Raw genomic sequence first — 18,508 nt, forward strand, 5'->3', positions numbered from 1 at the left:
GCTGTCCAGGCCTGTAACCACTCCTAAAAGGCAAAAACAAAGAAGTGCATTGTTAACTGTTGCGCAGTCCTGGGTTGGCAGGCATTGTTTACTATGAACACCAAGGTTTGATTAACAGAGGTTATTCAGATTAACCTATTATAGATACCTCCAGACCGTTTTAAGGTAAAATGAAATGAATCACAGCATTTAATACTGTAGACGGCTCCTGAGTTACAAATAGTCTGTATCTAGTTGTAGATAAATAATTTTGACCTGAGAAGGCACTTTTGCTTAGAAACAGCAACTTAAACAGTGGTTAGGTTCTCTGAACACAAAGGCCCATTTCACCCAAAATATAAGTAAAGTGTGACACTTATAGAACTATGGAACCTGATTGTCATTTTATTTTTTTTTAAGATTGTATTTATTTGACGGAGAGAGAGCTTGAACACAAGCAGGGGGAGTGGCAGGCAGAAGGAGAGGGAGAAGCAGGCTCCCCGCTGAGCAGGGAGCCCAACGCGTGGCTCGATCCCAGGACCCTGGGATCATGACCTGAGCCAAAGGCAAATGCTTAATGGACTAAACCACCCAGTTGACCCCCTAATTGTCATTTTAACTAAATTATTCATTTATAACTGGATCTCTGTGGAGGAAGTGCTGAAAGAAGGACTCAGAATATTTGCTTTATAAACAGATTTTGACCTCCTACTATGTACCAGGAGCTATGCTGAGCACCAGGACTACACAGAAAAATAAAATACAACCCCTTCCCTCAATGAATGCATGCTGGGGAAGATACACAAATGGATCGTCATATAACAACAAGTTTAAAAAAGACATTATGGGGGCGCCTGTGTGGCTCAGTTGGTTAAGCGTCTGCCTTCGGCTCAGGTCGTGATCCCAGGGTCCTGGGATCGAGCCCCGCGTCCTGCTTCTTCCTCTCCCTCTAACCCTCCCCCCCCCCACTTGTGCTCTCTCTCTCTCTTTCTCTCTCAAATAAATAAAATCTTAAAAAAAAAAAAAAGACATTATGAGGTATAGTCAGGGATCCGCTATGCATAAAGTACTGAGCATAGGAGGACGTCCGACCAGTTGGGATGGGGGCTGTCTGAGAGGACTCACACTGAGCTGAATCTAAAGGAGGACTAGAAATTTATAAGATGAAAGGGGGAAGAGGCGGGGCAGCATTCCAAGCAGAGGAGACAGCAGGAGTAAGAGCATGGGGTAAGAAACTGCAAGCATGTTGGCATCATTGGAATGAAGCAAAAAGTAGTGAATGACGAAGCAGAAGAGAAAAGGAAGGACCCAACCATCGTGATTCTTCACCATCATGTTCAGAAGCGTGGACTTTTCCTGTGGCCAGTTGGAGCTGAGCTGGTCAGGTTTTTGCTTAAGAAGACCACTCAGACACTCCACAGGGATATGGAGAATTGGTTTGAGGGTGCAGGGATAGCAGCTTTATCAGGCTGTTGTAATCAGGTGGTGGAGAAGTGATGAAAACCTGGCAGAGGTAATCAAGATAGACAGGAGGGGAAATAGCAGCTAAATATTTAGGAAGTAAGATAATCAGATCTGAGGATTTGATTTGAAGGATAAAGGACAGGGTGTTCAGACTTCTGCTTTTGTTGATTGAGAAGGGAATACCAGAAAAAGAGGCAGTAAGAATTCAGTTTGAACAAGTGGAGATGATTGTGGAGACAGCCAACATACCGTTGACCTAACTCTAAGCATATAGAAGTTTAGAGACCTATGGTTATAGATTTGAGCATCAGTAGCATATGGGTGGTTGCTGAAACTCCAGAATAAACTAAAATCATGATTTTTTTAAAAAAAACCTCTACAGGTTTTCTCCACTATCCGAAAGTAGAGTGTTCCTGTGAAATCTTTTATAGGCTGAAATGGAGTAAAGAAGTGGTAACCATTACTTTATACGGAAAAGTTTTTGAGCTTTCCTAGACCCCCAAAATAACCTCTGTCAGGCTTTTCTGATGCCTTAGGACACATCTTGCTAACAGATGCACACAGTCAATCCAGAGAAAGCCCAGATGATGCTCATAGTCGAGGGCTATGGCAGGTCGATGCTGAGAGTGTTCCGGGGGAAGGAGCTTGGTGGAGCCAGTCTCCCTGCTCGGGACCCGTTGCCTCGGTAAGGGCTGCTGTGCAGCAAAAGCTGAACGCGATTTTCGCTTCTCACCTTTTTTTGTAAAAGCAAAATCTTCTTCGTATTTCTTTCAATTAGAAAAAGCAGGTATTAATGCAGGTCTTTGGTAAAAGTAAAGGGATGTAACAACTTTTAGAAAGCAGGGGAGACCCATATTCAGAAGTGAGCTTGGCATATTTTGGGGTAAGCACTGACTCTAGTTTCTGGCAACTTCTTTTATTTTTTTTTCCTTAAAGATTTTATTTTTAAGTAATCTCCACACCCAGTATGGGGCTCGAACCCACAACCCCACGATCAAGAGTCACACGCTCCATCGACTGAACCAGCCAGGCGCCCTGCAACTTCTTTTTAAAAAGTTGAAAACTTGCCTACCAAAGGACCGTGTTTACTAACCATTGACAATTTTTATTCATTCTTCCAATAAATATTTATTAAATACTGTGTCCCTGGATTTCAGCTGATACAGAAAGTGGTGATAGAAGTATCTTCCTTGCCCTTTGGGAGGTTCCAATCACGATGACCAGATTCTCCATATTTTTAAATCCTTTACTATCAAGGAGGTTATTTTTTTTTTTTCAAAGATTTTATTTATTTATTTGACACAGAGAGAGAGAGAGAGAGCACAAGTAGGCAGAGAGGCAGGCAGAGGGAGAGGGAGAAGCAGGCTCTCCACTGAGCAGGGAGCCCGATGTGGGGCTCGATCCTAGGACTCCGGGATCACGACCTGAGCCGAAGGCAGCCAGCCGCTCAACTGACTGAGCCACCCAGGCGCCCCCTCAAGGAGGTTATTTTAAGGCATAAACAGTTATGATAAACTGATGGTCTTAGCAAATGACTCTTGTGTTTGCTAAGGAAAAAAAGCACATATATCTCACTCATAGTTCTTTGCGCAGTTTGTTACAACACAAATCTTTTTTGTTTAAGGTCAACAGTGGAGAACAGTATAAAGAAAGGAACATAAACGGAGGGTTTTCTCCTGAGAATGTACTTCCGTATCAAATGTGAGGAGAGTTGTGCCACTACCATATTTAAGTAAAGGAATAGTTGTAGCTATCAGTATTAGACCAGCACTATTCATTGTTCAGAAATGAGTCCGATGGATATTCTGATTGGTTTTGTCCGTATTATTCAGGATTGTAGACAATTGTGTTTGTGTTTTCCTGTCTTCTTTATTGGTCTTGATAAGAGTCATCTTGTGGCTTCATATTTTTGTTCCAAATGTCCTGGGGTGGGGAGTGCAAAACGAAATGTAGTAAAGGATAATTGTATATCTTCAGGGTGTTCTTTTATGAGGTGCCAATTAACTAAAATAAATTTAACCCTGTGGGGGGAGAAATTGATTCTATAGAAGGAAAAAGCAAATCTGAAGTACACGCAAAGCATCATGAATGTAACTTCAAGAATTAGCTAAATTTGGGGCTCCTGGGTGGTTCAGTCGTTAAGCGTCTGCCTTCGGCTAAGGTCATGATCCCGGGGTCCTGGGATCGAGCCCCGCATTGGGCTCCCTGCTCAGCGGGAAGCCTGCTTCTCCCTCTCCCACTCCCCCTGCTTGTGTTCCCTCTCTCGCTGTGTCTCTCTCTGTCAAATAAATAAGTAAAATCTTAAAAAAAAAAAAAAAAAGAATTAGCTAAATTTTGCTAAGATGCAGATATTTCAAGAATAGTTTCTAAGTAATCATATTGTTTATCACATGATTTCCCTGACTTTTGCCTTTCAAATGCAATTTAACCAAAATGAACCCTGCAGCCTTGGTTTGTCTGTCCGATTTTATTGCTGATAACTTAAATGCGAGGCATCCAGCGCCTGCCATCTCTGCTGTTTCTATGGTAACAGAAGTGTGCAAACCCAGCAGTATCACTTTCTTTCACAGCTGGCATTTTGTGTTCGCAGTAAGAGGAGTTTTAGTAAAGCATAGTCCGTGCTAATTGGGATGTAAGTAGGTCAGAACAATTTTGGTGCCCTCTCTTCATTCTTTCAGGTGTGGGTGTGTGTGCACGAGCTGCAGTTGCCTTAATTTTTTTTTTTTTTAAAGCATATACATCCACTTGAAGTAATCACTGTTAAAGTTAGTTTTTTGAAAACTAAGCATAATATCTGTAAATATGTCTCGGTTTGGAATCTTGAGTATCAGGTGGAGTTCTGAGACTTGCCCCAGACCTATAGGCCCTTGAATATTTCCGTTTAAGGTAAAGGAAATGATTGATATGAAGATGCTTTGAAAATGTAAACGCATTTTAATGGTGCTTAGAACATTTGTTTTGTTGTTATCATTGTTATTTTGAAATATCACATATCTTGTGACCTGGACGTTTATTTACTTGTTCTGGGCAGGGGGACATGTAATCCCAGTTAAGGGGTGCGTATTTAAAAATGACTTCCTGTGCAATTCTAGATCTTAACTTGACTACAGGAGCCCTTCTCTGTGGATACTGCCCAAGCCCTGGGTTCCTTTCTTAGGTTGTACAAAAGAGCTTATAGCCACTGCTCCCCAAACCACGTCACTGCCTCTGCCCTCAACTCAGGCTCTACAGGGGGACCCCACACTTAGAGCTTCCATAGGCTTCAAGTATCTTAGATAAAAGGTATTCCTTACAAACTTCAGTACCTGCTAGAATCCTCTTTTCTCTCTCTCTCTCTCTCTCTAACCTCATTCCGTTGTGGTGTTCATATTCTGTTTCTAGAGAGCATGACTGTAGGAACTTCTGAGAGTTAGCTAACAGTGATCTGAGACCAGCTTCCTGCTTTTCTCCCATTCAAAGGCTCGTAATCTATTTTCATTTCTTATGTGAAGCAACTTTGCTCCCGTATCACATACTTTGTGTTTTTATCTTACAGATTTATTTTGAAAGGGTTTAAGCTCAAAATTTAGGAATTACAAATAATGTAGCAAAGAGTATGTAAGGTGGTTTATTTGATAATTTGATAATTTTTAAGAATTGCTTTTTAAATTTTATTAATTTAAGTAACCTTTATACCCAACATGGGGCTCAAACTCATGACCCCAAGATCAAGAGTTGCATGCCCATCTGACTGAGCCAGGCAGGCGCCTCAAGAATTGTTATATCCCAGAGAGTCTGTTCTCACTAAGGCCTTCAATAGTATACTCTAATTCTGCCTTTACCTTCTTTCTACTTAATTGGGTCTCATTTACTGTGTCTGGCTTCTGTAAATGGACAGAAGTTGCCTCTTCCCATCTTTCATTCTATTGCACCTAAAGACCACCTCATCCTTTTTAAGCTCTCTTAGCTTCTAGAACCCTATGCTATCTGTTTTCTTACCGTGCCTCCTCCTTCATAGGGTTTTTCATTAGGCTCGTTTTCCTCTAAACACCTTTTATTTCTCTCAGCATTGTTTATTTTTTATTAAAAAATACTATTTCTCTAATGAGAAACCATACCAAAAAATACAAAGTCAAATATTATAGAAATATATAATGTTGTACAAAATGATAGTCTCTCCATATCCTTCTATCAGAGATTTGGCAAAATGACAAAATCCATATTGTACAACCTATAAAAATTATGGGTAAGACAGAAAGGTAATATATAATAAAATGATGCTAATTCTAGTCATGTAAAACCTAGTCTTTCCAAGTTCCTACGTCATTCTGTATGATTGAAGGCCCCCCGCCAGCTTCACTTGACCTCTCCACTACTTCTCCTGTACCACCTCTCTTCCTGTCTCATTGACTCCAGCCACATTGACCTCTTCGCTCCTTGTCCAGTTAACCAGCCTGCTAGCTCACCACGGCTTCTCCTCATTGCTCTACCATGGCTTTGCTCTTCTGCAAATCTTTCGGGAGCCCTCACCCTACTCCCAGAGCGCAGGCCAGACCGTGCTCAAGAACTTACCCAATTCTGGTCCTCAAATGACTTGTGCCCAAAGCAGAACCATCGGGAACAGCAAGCAAGCCCTCTGTTGACTCTCCTTCTGTGGTGTCAACAGCGCCTTATTCTGTGCTTCCAGATGCCCACTGTTCTCCCTAGCAAGTTCCAGCTCACCAGGCGAGCTCCTGTCTCAAACATTTCAGCTTCCCCTTCCCTTTGCCTAGACTGCTCTTCCCTTCGATTCCAGCAGCTTAGTACTTTACTTTCTTCAGGTCTTATCCCAAAAGTTACCTTCTCAAAAGGAGGCATTCTCTGAGCAATTTAAAATAGTGCTTATTACTGTTGAAAATGACACCCTCCCAGCAATGCATATCCCCATGCCTCACTTTGTTGTTGTTGTTTTTTTAAGATTTTATTTATTTGACAGAGAGACAGCGAGAGAGGGAACACAAGCAGGGGAAGTGGCAGGCAGAGGGAGAAGCAGGCTTCCCAATGAGCAGGGAGCCCGATGCGGGGCTCGATCCCAGGACCCTGGGATCATGACCTGAGCCGAAGGCAGATGCTTAACCGACTGAACCACCCAGGTGCCCCCCCCCCCCCACCGCTTTGTTTTTTGTCTTTATTATCATTGTCTTAATATATGATATATACAAAAGAGTATTTGGAACATTATGTACTGTACGAAGCATAACAGTCCAGAGCCTGTCACTTATCCCAGTAACCGGAACATTACCGATAGCTTGCTTCTATTTATGCTTCCCCCCTCCATCCCATCATCCTGCCTCCTCAAGAAGTAACAAATATTCCTAAGTTTTGAATCCATTATTCACTCCTTTTTAAAAATAGGTTTATCACATTTGTTTGTGTGCCTAAACAGTATATTCTTTAGCTTTGCTTGGTTTTAAGGTTTATGAAAATAGTATTCTGCTGTATATAGTCTTCTAAACTTGCTTTTTTTACTCAACATAATGCTTCTAAGATTCAAATTTTTTTTTTACCTTTATTAGTAACTCCAAAATTTTCACTGCTATTTTAAAATTCATTGTGTGATTCTACCAAAATTAATTTCTCCATTTTTCTATTAGCTAGGAATTTGGGTTGTGTCCACAGATTTTTTTTTGTATTACAACCTATGCTACTATGAACATTCTCTGGTGTGTCTAAAAATGGAATTACTGAGTCAAAGGGTATGTAATTGTTCAGGTTTACAAGATGATGCCAAATTGTTTTCCAAAGAAGTTGTACCAAGTTATTCTCTTACCAACAATGTATTGGAATTACCCCCTGACCCGCTTCCTACTCAACAGTTCTTAACTTTTAACCAATATACTAGGTGTAAAATGGTATCTCACTGTGATTTTAATTGCATTTCCCCCATTACTGATGAGGTTGAGCATCTACATATGCTTGGTGGTTAAATGTTTCTTTTGTTAAATGCCTGTTTGGACATTTTACCCATTTTTCTCTTAGGTTGTTTTTATATTGATTTGTGGGAGTTCTTTATTCTGGATACAAAATCTTCGTTACTGATGTATATTGCAAATACTTCTGCTGGTTTGTGCTTTGTCTTTTTATTTTCTTTATTTTTGATGATTGAAAGTTATTTTTAATAATAGCCAGATTTATCAGTCTTTTCTTTTCTGATTTTTTTTTTAATCTTGTTTAAGAAATTCTTTCCTACCTGAGGGTCAGAAATATATTCTCTACATTCTCCCTCCCCCCCACCCCAGTTTTAAAGTTTTGCATGTTTAAATCCTTAATCTGCCTGAAATTGTGTGTATGGTATGAGGCGATTATTTTTAATAATAGCCAGATTTATCAGTCTTTTCTTTTCTGATTTTTTTTTAATCTTGTTTAAGAAATTCTTTCCTACCTGAGAGTCAGAAATATATTCTCTACATTATCCCTCCCCCCGCCAGTTTTAAAGTTTTGCATGTTTAAATCCTTAATCTGCCTGAAATTGTGTGTATGGTATGAGGCGAGCATTCATTTTATTTTATTTTTTTTCTCATTTGGATGACCTGTTGTGCCAACACCATTTAGTGAATGGTTCCTCTTTTCTCCACTGACCTGAAGTTCCTCTTCTCCCAGTATCATGGGTCTATCTGGGCTCTCCATTCTATCCCATTGATCCATTTGTCTCTCTGTAACAGTATCACACTGTCTTAATTACTGTGGCTTTAAAATAAATTGTGATGTCCTGTTTTGAGCCAGATGCCTCTCCTCATCCCCTACCCCTAGCACTTCATGAGTGTCTTGGCCATCTTTAGGGCTTTGCTCTTCCACATATATTTTATTTTATTTTATTTTATTTTCCACGTACATTTTAAAATCAGCTTTTCATGTTTACACGCACACACACGCACACAAAACTTTGATGGAAGTTTGATTGAAATTGCATTGAATTGGGGCGCCTGGGTGGCTCAGTTGGTTAAGTGACTGCCTTCGGCTCAGGTCATGATCCTGGAGTCCCGGGATCGAGTCCCGCATCGGGCTCCCTGCTCAGTGGGGAGTCTGCTTCTCCCTCTAACCCTACCCCGTCTCATGCTCTCTCTCTCTATCTCATTCTCTCTCTCAAATAAATAAATAAAATCTTTAAAAAAAAAAAAGAAATTGCATTGAATTTACAGATAAGTATGAGGAAAATTGATGTCTTTATATAGAGAGTCCTCTTATCTATCAACATGGCCCCTTAATTTATTTAGGACTTACTAATGTCATTTAAGATCAAGTTTCAAGATTCTCTGTATAAAAAACTTGTACATCCTTTAATGTATTTATTCTTAGGTGCCTTAATAGTTTTTTTTTATTGCTATGGAAATGCTGCCTTTGAAAAATTGTATTTCCTACCTTTTTTTTTTTGCTGTTATATAGAAATACAGTTGACTTTTTCATATTTTTCAGTTAGGCAAACATCCTACTAAACTCTCTTACTATTGCTAATAATTTGTCTGTAAATACTTTGAGTTTTTATGTAAATAATTACATCATCTGCAATGAACAATAATTTTGTTCCCGCCTTTCCAATCCATATCCCTTTAATTATTGTTTTATAGCACTAGACTTACAGTGCGATGTTGATTTTAGAAGTGGTAATGGTGGGTATCCCTGCATTAGTCCTGATTTTTTTTTTTTTAAGATTTTATTTATTTATTTGAGAGAGAGTCAGAGATAGTGACAGAGAGCACAAGTGGGGAGGAGAGGGAGAAGCAGGCTCCACTTAGGGAGCCCGATGTGGGGCTCGATTCTAGGACCCTGGGATCGTGACCTGAGCCAAAGGCGGACGCCTAACTGACTGAGCCACCCAGGCACCCCATTAGTCCCGATTTTAAAGGGAATGCTTCCCATGTTACTTCTTAGTTTTTAATACATACCCATTATCAGTTTAAGGAGGTACTTTTCTAGTCTAACTTGCTGAGAGATTTTATCATAGAATGGCTGTTAAGTTTTATCAACTGCTTTTTCAGCCTCTATCAACATAATTATATCATCTTTCTTTTTTAATATGTTAATATGGTGATGGACATATATAGGCTTTCTCATGTTAAGCCATCCTGGAATTCCTGTTAATGGCTTTTGACTTAATAATATTTTGTTTAATATTTTTGCATCTATACTCATGAGTATTTTTGTATCTATATTCATGAGGTTGGCCTGAAATTTTTCTTTCTCATACTTTGGGTTTGCTACCAAGATTATACTGGCCTTCTAGAATGTATTGGGAGCATTCCCTCTTTTTCTATTCTCTGCAAATGTTTGAATAAGATTGAACAGTCTGTTCATTGAAAATTTGGAGAACTTGCTTTTGTGATGATTTGAGGTCCAGTGTTTTCTTGGTAGGAAGATTTTTAACTTTCAATTTATTTAGCACATATTGGTTTCTTAAGCTTTTCTGATTCATTTTGAGTCAATTTGTTGGTTACATTTTCTTGACTTTGTCTATTTTGTATACATTTTTAAATTAATCAATATAAAGTTCTTTGTGGGGTTCTTTTATCCTTCTAACCTGTTTTTATGGTCATTCTTGTAATTTGTAATGTTTATTTGTACCTTCTCTTCTCTTGCAGTATTTGTCTAGAGGCTTCATAAATACCATCTCATTCATAGATTTCTGCCCTTACTGTTATCTTTTTACTTCTACTTTCTTTTGGTTTATTTTGGTACTTTTCATAACCTGCTTAATATTCCAAAAAGCAGTTTGTCTGTCTTTCCTTACTAGATTTGAAAGCTCTTTGAAGTCAAGAGCTTCATGTTTTATTTTTCTTTCTTTCCAGAAAGTCTGCAGTACAGTGTTTTATCTATAATGGATCATTGATAAATTGTTGTCAAACTTGAACCTTGCAGGTCTGGGTTTCGTCTAGTGCTATTTTCTCTTTTGGCTGTGATAAACTAATTTTGTCTCGTCTTCTTCAGTCATCATACTCCAGTGACAATGACTTTCAAATCCAAATCTTCCTATTTCCACTCCCCTGGCTAGTGGGACTTAGGCATCTCACATTATTCCCCTTTCCTAACCAGGACCTCTCATAACTTTTTTATAATACAGGCACCATCATTCTTCCAGTTACAGAAACTCAAAACCTTTTTGAAATGTTTATCACCCTTTGTCTTAGTCTTCTGACTTCAACTAGTCACAAAGTCCTGTTAATTTCTCCTTCAGAGTGTTACTCAGCTCCATACCTCCCCCTCTGTTTCAGTGGAGAAGACCTTGGACAGAACCTAGTTCTGAGACTGCCCCCTCTCCTATCATCTCACGGCCTGTCATATAAAGGTCAGATGACTTCACCTGGCATTTAAGACTATCCTGAGTCTAGGTGCACTTTACTACCCCCAACATGAGTCCTCTGGTTTCTGTCCAGAGTTCTGTCCAGGTTACTGTCTCCTAAGCCTACCTCGTTCATAGCCTTTTGCACCTCCTGTCGTTCTGTTGCCCTTCTACTCCACCACGCTAGTTCCTGTTCATTTTTCAGGATCTGGATAACGGACACCACCCTTGCCCTCACATCCAATGAATATTTCCCTCAACAATGGAAACTCTGGTTAATCACTTCCCCCTTTGAACTGGTTTTTTTTTTTTTTTTTAAGTCTTATTGTTTTCATCGAAACTTCAAAAAGAGCCAGCAAATTGAAAGGGATCTAAAAGTAATCTGGTTTAACCTCTAACCCAAGACCTCGCTCCTCTCTGTAACTCATAAATGGCATTAGCTTTTAAGATACAAAGCTCCTGTTTTTTCTTTCTATTTATATAATGAGCATCTGGAGGTTAGGAATTTGGTTCATCAGGCGCTTGTGTTTCCTCTTTATTGTTAATATGTTTTTTGTCCCTAGAAGATGCTAAAAATATATTCATTGATTGAATAAATGAATCGTAAATTTTCCCCTAGATACTTTACAGAGGAGACTGACTTGCCCAAAAGCCTGTTTCCACAGTTCCTCTGTTTCTAAATATCTACAAATGAGGATGACTTAAAAAACAGCAGATGCATTTGCAGCTTATTCTTTTCTTTATATAGCTCTGTATTAGCCCTGGTTTTTATTTTCCTACATTTTGAAATTCTATTTGGAATTTCTTTCTTTCTTTCCTTCCTTCTTTCCTTCTTTCCTTCCTTCTTTCTTTCTTTCTTTCTTTCTTTCTTTCTTTCTTTCTTTCTTTCCTTTTCTTTTTTCTTTTCTTTTCTTTTCTTTTCTTTCTTTTTTAAATTTATTTGACAGAGAGAGACACAGCAAGAGAGGGAACACAAGCAGGGGGAGAGGGAGAAGCAGGCTTCCCGCGGAGCAGGGAGCCTGATGCGGGGCTCGATCCCAGGACCCCGGGATCATGACCTGAGCCAAAGGCAGAGGCTTAACGACTGACCCACGCGCCCCCTATTTGGAATTTCTCACTTTTGCATGAACTATAGCTGAAAATGCATGTGGATTTTAATAGAGTCTGTTGAATGTTGATCATGTTTTCCTATAGTAGTTTAGAAATATTGAGCAAGGAATATTCCATTTGATTAATTTAAATGGAGGCAATGATGTTGTGGTTGGAAATTTTACATAAAAATTTTCAACCCCAAAAACTCTTTGTTGTGGGCAGCAAGTGGACAGTTTATAATATGTGCAGGTTTTTAAAAAATTATTATTACTTGTTACTTCTGTGGGGTAAACAAAAATGATAGCTTCAGTTTCTTTATAATTACTTGTATGATATAATTTTGAAAATAAGATGTTTTCAAAGCAAAGATGTTTATAGGAGTTTAGTGCTAACTTCAAGTATGTCAAATGCTTTTATATAGAAGGTACTTAATATTCTATTGTGGTTTTGATGCAAATACAGAAGTGATATTTTCATATTTTAAGAACTTCTTTCCATTTTAGAGCATGTCAAAAGAATAAACATAGTAATTTGAATGCTCTATTTTTATTTCTAGAAACCAGCAAATATCCTAGTAATGGGAGAAGGTCCTGAAAGGGGGAGAGTCAAAATAGGTAGGTAATTATTTCTAAAATAATTTATTAAGAAACTGAAGTGACTGCAAAAGTGGTATCCCCTTTTTAAGACTCTTACTTAAGTAGCTAATTTTCAAATGACTTCCTTATCATATTTTTAGGAAATATATTGGGGAGTGTAGATAGATAGTTTATAAAACTCCTTAGGTTTATTCCCCAAAGAAGGTTCTGTGATTCTAAGCTGAGGCAAGCAAGCCCAAAAACTTTATTCCCATACAGTACCCAAGCATGTGCTTATGCCGTGATTACTGTCCTACACGGTTACCCTAAACATAATCTGCTAAGTCTTGCTTTTATCTCAGCTTCACCAATGTTCTTTCCCTGAATGCCTGTCTCTCACCTGACCTGATGCACACATCTTCCCGGATACCTGTCCCCCGCCCCCTGCATGCCTGTGCCAGGTACCAACATATTTTTTCCAAATGAATGCATGTTTATAGACTCTCTTACTTGGTAGTCTTAGGTTAAGGCACCAGCAGGAATCCTATCTATATATTGAAATTTCCTTTGCAACCCTGAAGGTTGTTCTAAAAGAAATTGGCATCATCTATACCCGTGACATATTGGGGAAGAAAATGAGCTAAAGAAATGCTTTATTGTAATTTTTTGTAGTAGAAATTACTTTTGTTAAATGTTTGATGGTTTTTAGAAGGATGTTAAAAGAAATTTTGTTTCATCAACCTGCTTTCTTTGCTGTTAGAATATATCATACTAAGGGTGATGCAAAATTGTGCTAACTTGACCAGCTACCCATCTGTTCTGTCCTGCTACAACTGAGCCTGCCTCCTGCCTGGTTTTCTACTTCTTCAATTAGTTTGCTAGCCCCAGTTCCAGAAGAAGCTGTTTTAAACCAACTTCCCTTTCTTTAAACCTCTACGCTGAGTTTACTGAGATTCAGAGCCCTAAAAAAATATTGTTGATGGTCACTAAGAACCAGGTATTCCTTGCTTCCCCCTTACCACCCCCTTTCCAGCACTCCTCACTTGCTCCTGTTTTACGCTCACACATTTTCTTGTAGGCATTTGAGGCCCTACGTTTTGCTAGACATTGGTGACAGGGAAACGGTAGTGACGGGTAGCCCTCCCTGTGAGGGACAGTGACAGAGACAGTTCAGTGTCCCATGTGGTAAATGCCGTCACACATTTCCTCACTTACTTTACTCAAGCACCTGCCTGGTGGGATGCGAGCAAGGAGGGGAGCTGGCTTTAGAGAGGTTGCAGCTTACGCAGCCGCTCCGAGGGAGGACTTGAGTTCCCCGTCCGGAGTCTCTTTCCCTACAAGTGTTGCTGCCCAGCCATATCAAAGCCGTCTGCTGTACCCTCACCAACCACTTTCTGTCAGCACAGCGCTGCCTTTGAAAGGGTCTCCGACAAAGAGTGACTCTCCCCTCCTGAGTCCAGTCTGGTGCCCCGCCCACCCCCAGCTTCTAAATATCTTCCTGCTGGGAGGGGAAGATTGAAGGGGGGGAATCGGTCAGGAGACGAACCATGAGAGACTATGGACTCTGAGAAACAAACTGAGGGTTCTAGAGGGGAGGGGGGTGGGGGATGGGTTAGCCTGGTGATGGGTATTGAGGAGGGCACGTTCTGCATGGAGCACTGGGTGTTATACGCAAACAATGAATCATGGAACACTACATCAAAAACTAACGATGTAATGTATGGCGATTAACATAACAATAAAAATTAAAAAAACCAAAAACCAAAAAGCTCTCACACTGCTGTGTCTCCACTCTCCGCTTCCCGGGTTTCTCCTCTTCACCTTTCAACATTCATAACCCTTTTCCCAATTCTAGAATAAATCTTCTCATATCCATTGTGTTTTCTTTACCATGTGTTCATTTTTCCCCCCTTGTTCCTCTACTTCTAGAACACACAGTATTCACCCACGGGTTCCACCCACCCTCATTTGTTATAATCTGTCCTCTAATTCCATCCCTCTATGGAAACTGCTCTCCCAACAGTCAGTCACCTATGACCTCTGTCTCAGCAGAGCCAGTGGCCCGTAGTTAGTCACCGTTTTCCTTTATTGCCTTAGTCATTCCTTCCTCTGACCAGTCTGACTTCAGGGCTGTCTTTTCCCTTATATGGCATCACAGAATTCTATTTTTCTATTTACCACTTTTGCTCTTTCTTCTGCATTTTATTCATTATTGGCTTTTACTCCTATTAGCCTTTTGTTTCAAGATCTCCTAGGCACTGGCTTGGGGCATGGCCTCCCTCTACAGTTCTTTCTTTTTTTTTTTTTTTAAAGATTGTATTGATTTATTTGACAGAGAGACACAGCAAGAGAGGGAACACAAGCAGGGGGAGTGGGAGAGGGAGAAGCAGGCTTCCCGCAGAGCAGGGAGCCCAATGCGGGGCTCGATCCCAGGACCCTGGGACCATGACCTGAGCCGAAGGCAGACGCTTAACGACTGAGCCACCCAGGCTCCCCTCTATAATTATTCCTTTAAGGAATTGATAAGTTGTGGCCTTAAAATCATGGATTCTATAAAAATCATTTTACGATCTGAATCTCAGATTCTCTTCTCTCACCCTAGCCGAAATCTTTACTTTTATTTGTTGCTGGCAACCTCTCCTCCGTTGTTTCAAACCAAATTCCTCATCACCATCCTGTACTCTCCCTTGTTTGTACCAGTCATCACGTTTATCCTGGTCACCCACACTTACTTTCTTCTCACCACTCCCAGATATCTCTAGTACTCCTCACCATAAATTCTGTATTCCAGCCAGGCCCATTCGTTGCCCTCCTGTTAAGAGTTTTAGGATTGGGGGACCAGCCTCCTGAATAAAACTCAAATTCCTTTCCAATGGGGAAAAAAAAAGTTTTAGGATTGTAATTCTATCCAAGATTAGGGGTAAAATCAGGGTTAAAATAAGCAATAAGCAATACCAATAGTCTAGTGAACAATCTAGTTTTTAAAATTGCTTTTGAATTTTGTTTTAATAGCACATCAGTTTTTAAAAATTAGTAATGCTCGGATGCCTATGCTTAACACTTTAATACAGTCCTTTTTTGAGTGAAAAGAAAAACGCAAATAGAAAATGCAATGTGACTTTCGCTGCACCTGAGCCTCCTCCCCCACCCCAGCAGCCTAAAGACTTCAGGCCTTCCCTGAAGTGCTTGCGTGTCCCCTTTACTGTTCACAATGATTCACCCTTCAGAACTACAGCTCAAGTCCCGCGTTCAATTTAGTCCAGTGCTACAGAGGTTTACCAGACACTGTTCCAGTTAAAGCCAGGAGGGAGACATAAGCCCTCCCCTCAAAGGACGTCGAGTCTAGTACAAGCCACTGGCAGCTGTCCTTTAGCCTTACAGCCCTTACCCTTTTTTGTTTTTATCTACTCCGTGTATTTTGTCACCTCACCTTCGTGTAAGTTCCTTGGTGGTGGACACTGCCTTTTCCTGCTTGTCTCTGTCCTTTGTTACTATCTAATTAGCACTCCCACCAGAATTTTATTACTGCAGTCCATTGAATTGAACAATTTCACTCATATCTAATTTTAGGAAAACAACTGTTAGTTACCTTACGTCTGAAGTATTATTTGAGGAAGGATTTGAAACTCCTTTAAAATTCAAACAATAGACAGGAATTATTTTTAAGAATGTTCATTGTTTCCTTTGGACTTGATTTCGACTTAATGTCATCTGACAGTGAATAGATGAGGCTTATATAAAACTAGGAAGGTAGAGAATAAGGGAAGAAATACTGGCTTTAGCTTTTACTTAAAAATAACATGCTTTTCAATGGATAAACAGCATTGCATCATATTACTTTGCCATCAGTAACAATCAGCATCTATTAAATACATAAAGCAGTGCTTTGAAGTAGGCGTAGTATTGGTAGAATGATTTTGAATGTTTTTGTTTGCTCTAGGGAAATTTAGTTAAGAAAGAGTAAGCATAGCACAGGCTTCCTTGGATAGCTTTATTTTTTATTAGCTGTGTTCTCCAAAGCATTCTCAGAAAATCTTGTAAATTATTCAAGCTCCAAAGAAACAAAATCACTGTAAATTAAAATTTTAATGTATATTATATCATAGCATGTTAATTTTAGATTAAATAATTCTCTAGAGTTGAAACAGTTACTATTACATAATGTACATTATCCCTTATACAATCAAAATATACTGTGTATATCATATATTTCAAGTTATAGAGGGTTTTCATTCTCGCGATTTTATCTTTGTGACATGGGAGTATCTCTATTGGATGTCAGATCAATGATTCAGAATATAGCTGCTAAATTATAACATGGTTTGTTTGAATACTGGCATTTTTACTTCCTATCCTTATGACCTTGGGCAAGTCATTTAGCTGCCATGGGCTTTAGATTCTTCATCTCAGAGGTGGGGAGCAAAATACTTACTAAACCAGCATTCGTATGAGGATTAGATGAAGTGATAGATGATATATGTGAAAACCACCTGTAAACTCTAAAGTGCTTGATAGATAAAAGGCATTTGTTATTTATGAAATCTTAAGAAAATTAGATAGTCTCCAGGAACTTATTATAGTAATAACTATTCTTTTTACTACTCGCGTACACCTCTAAGATTTAAATCACTTAGCTTTGGTATAGACCTTTGTTAAATCGTGAATTATAACAAATTATAACAAATAATCTCTTACATGTCTTTGGAAACATGTTTATGATGTGCTGGTAATTATACAACAGTGACTCTCTCGGGTGAAAAAGCCCCAATTTGTAGCATTTGCTCTTTATCATGATGCAGATATTCCCTAATCATAGCCAATTTCAAGTCATTGACATGACATCACTGAACCCAGAATTGGGAAGAAATGTGTACAAATTGGCTCTCATGTGTCCACGAGCCAACTTCAGCTCACACCAAACTAAGATGCATCAGTTTTTAGATGCATAGGCATACAGAGGCCGTAATTAATCATGGAAACTTTTAGACTATTTCAATTTTATAGACATTTAAGATTATTGCAATGTTTCTGAAAGCCAGGGGACTGAAGTCAGACCTGGATTCTAATTATGACCCTGTGTTTACTAGCTCTATGACCTTGGGCAAGTCAGAATATCTTTAAGCCTCAGTTTCTTTATCAGTAAAATAGGCACAGTAATAATATCTACCTCAGAAGAGGGAATCTGGTGCCTGGTGCAGACCCCTGGTTGAAAAGGGAGGAAAGGATTGCTTTATAAGGCTAGTGGCTATTGTCATCAACCTTGCATGGTTCTAGTAGCATGCCAAACTGAGCTATATATTAATTTGTTTTTTTTTTTTTTTAAGCTGACATGGGTTTTGCCAGATTATTCAATTCTCCTCTAAAGCCACTGGCAGATTTGGATCCAGTAGTTGTGACTTTTTGGTATCGGGCTCCTGAACTTCTGCTTGGTGCAAGGCATTATACAAAGGCCATTGGTAAGTTAGTCTAAAATGATTTACTGTCATAGCATCGAATTATCATAAATACCAAATGGTATAATAATAATGAAGCTGCTTTGTAAAAACCACTTTTATATCTCTTTGTAAAAGTCCTATTGTCTTCTATATTCCTAGATATTATATTCTGGTAGATTAGGATTTTTCACTTTATAGGAGAATATGGTTTTTTAAAAAGAAGAAAGCATTTTCTTTTAGGGAATCGAGTTATCAGACCCTGTTGAGTTGCTATGGAAATGATAATGTGCAAACTTTATTTTGTACGTACCTACCGTCGATCAGAAGACCTGGAGAGAGGTTTAGAATTGTTTTCTCCACAAAAAGAACAACAGAAAGCAGGCACAGTGTGGTGTGGAAGAGAGCCCCTTCTATCTGGGGAAAAGTCAGTCAGTCAGTCCTTTCCTCAACCAGAAATAATGTGACTACTTTCTGTCTCCTGCCATTGCCGTTATCAGGGTGGCGGTTTCTCCATCACAGTAGGAAATAGAGTCTGGGTGGATTAGCTGTGCCCAGCATCTTGACATTTCACTAAGTGAAAAAACAACGGAGTAAGAAAACCTGTTACAAACACACGCTCTCCAGGATTTCAAGTCTGCTCCCGAACGGAGACAGCAGAGACTTTGCTACCT

General features: G+C 39.3%; 1 protein-coding gene across 6 annotated transcripts in view; it reads left to right on the forward strand.

The window, feature by feature from the left end:
* The window catches only part of CDK19 (cyclin dependent kinase 19), a 171,104-nt gene that overhangs the window by 132,732 nt on the left and 19,864 nt on the right, over nucleotides 1–18,508 (forward strand). For all 6 annotated transcript variants that reach the window (XR_013441156.1, XM_078054871.1, XM_078054872.1 and 3 more), the window contains 2 exons: nucleotides 12,384–12,441; nucleotides 17,727–17,858. Coding sequence is in view for 5 of the 6 variants with exons in the window: in XM_078054871.1 (XP_077910997.1) it covers nucleotides 12,384–12,441; nucleotides 17,727–17,858 (190 nt within the window). In the remaining variant the exon portion in view is untranslated. The remainder of the gene's footprint in view (nucleotides 1–12,383; nucleotides 12,442–17,726; nucleotides 17,859–18,508) is intronic.

The sequence above is a fragment of the Halichoerus grypus genome, chromosome 9 (genome assembly GCF_964656455.1).
Source record: "Halichoerus grypus chromosome 9, mHalGry1.hap1.1, whole genome shotgun sequence".
NCBI lineage: Eukaryota > Metazoa > Chordata > Mammalia > Carnivora > Phocidae > Halichoerus > Halichoerus grypus.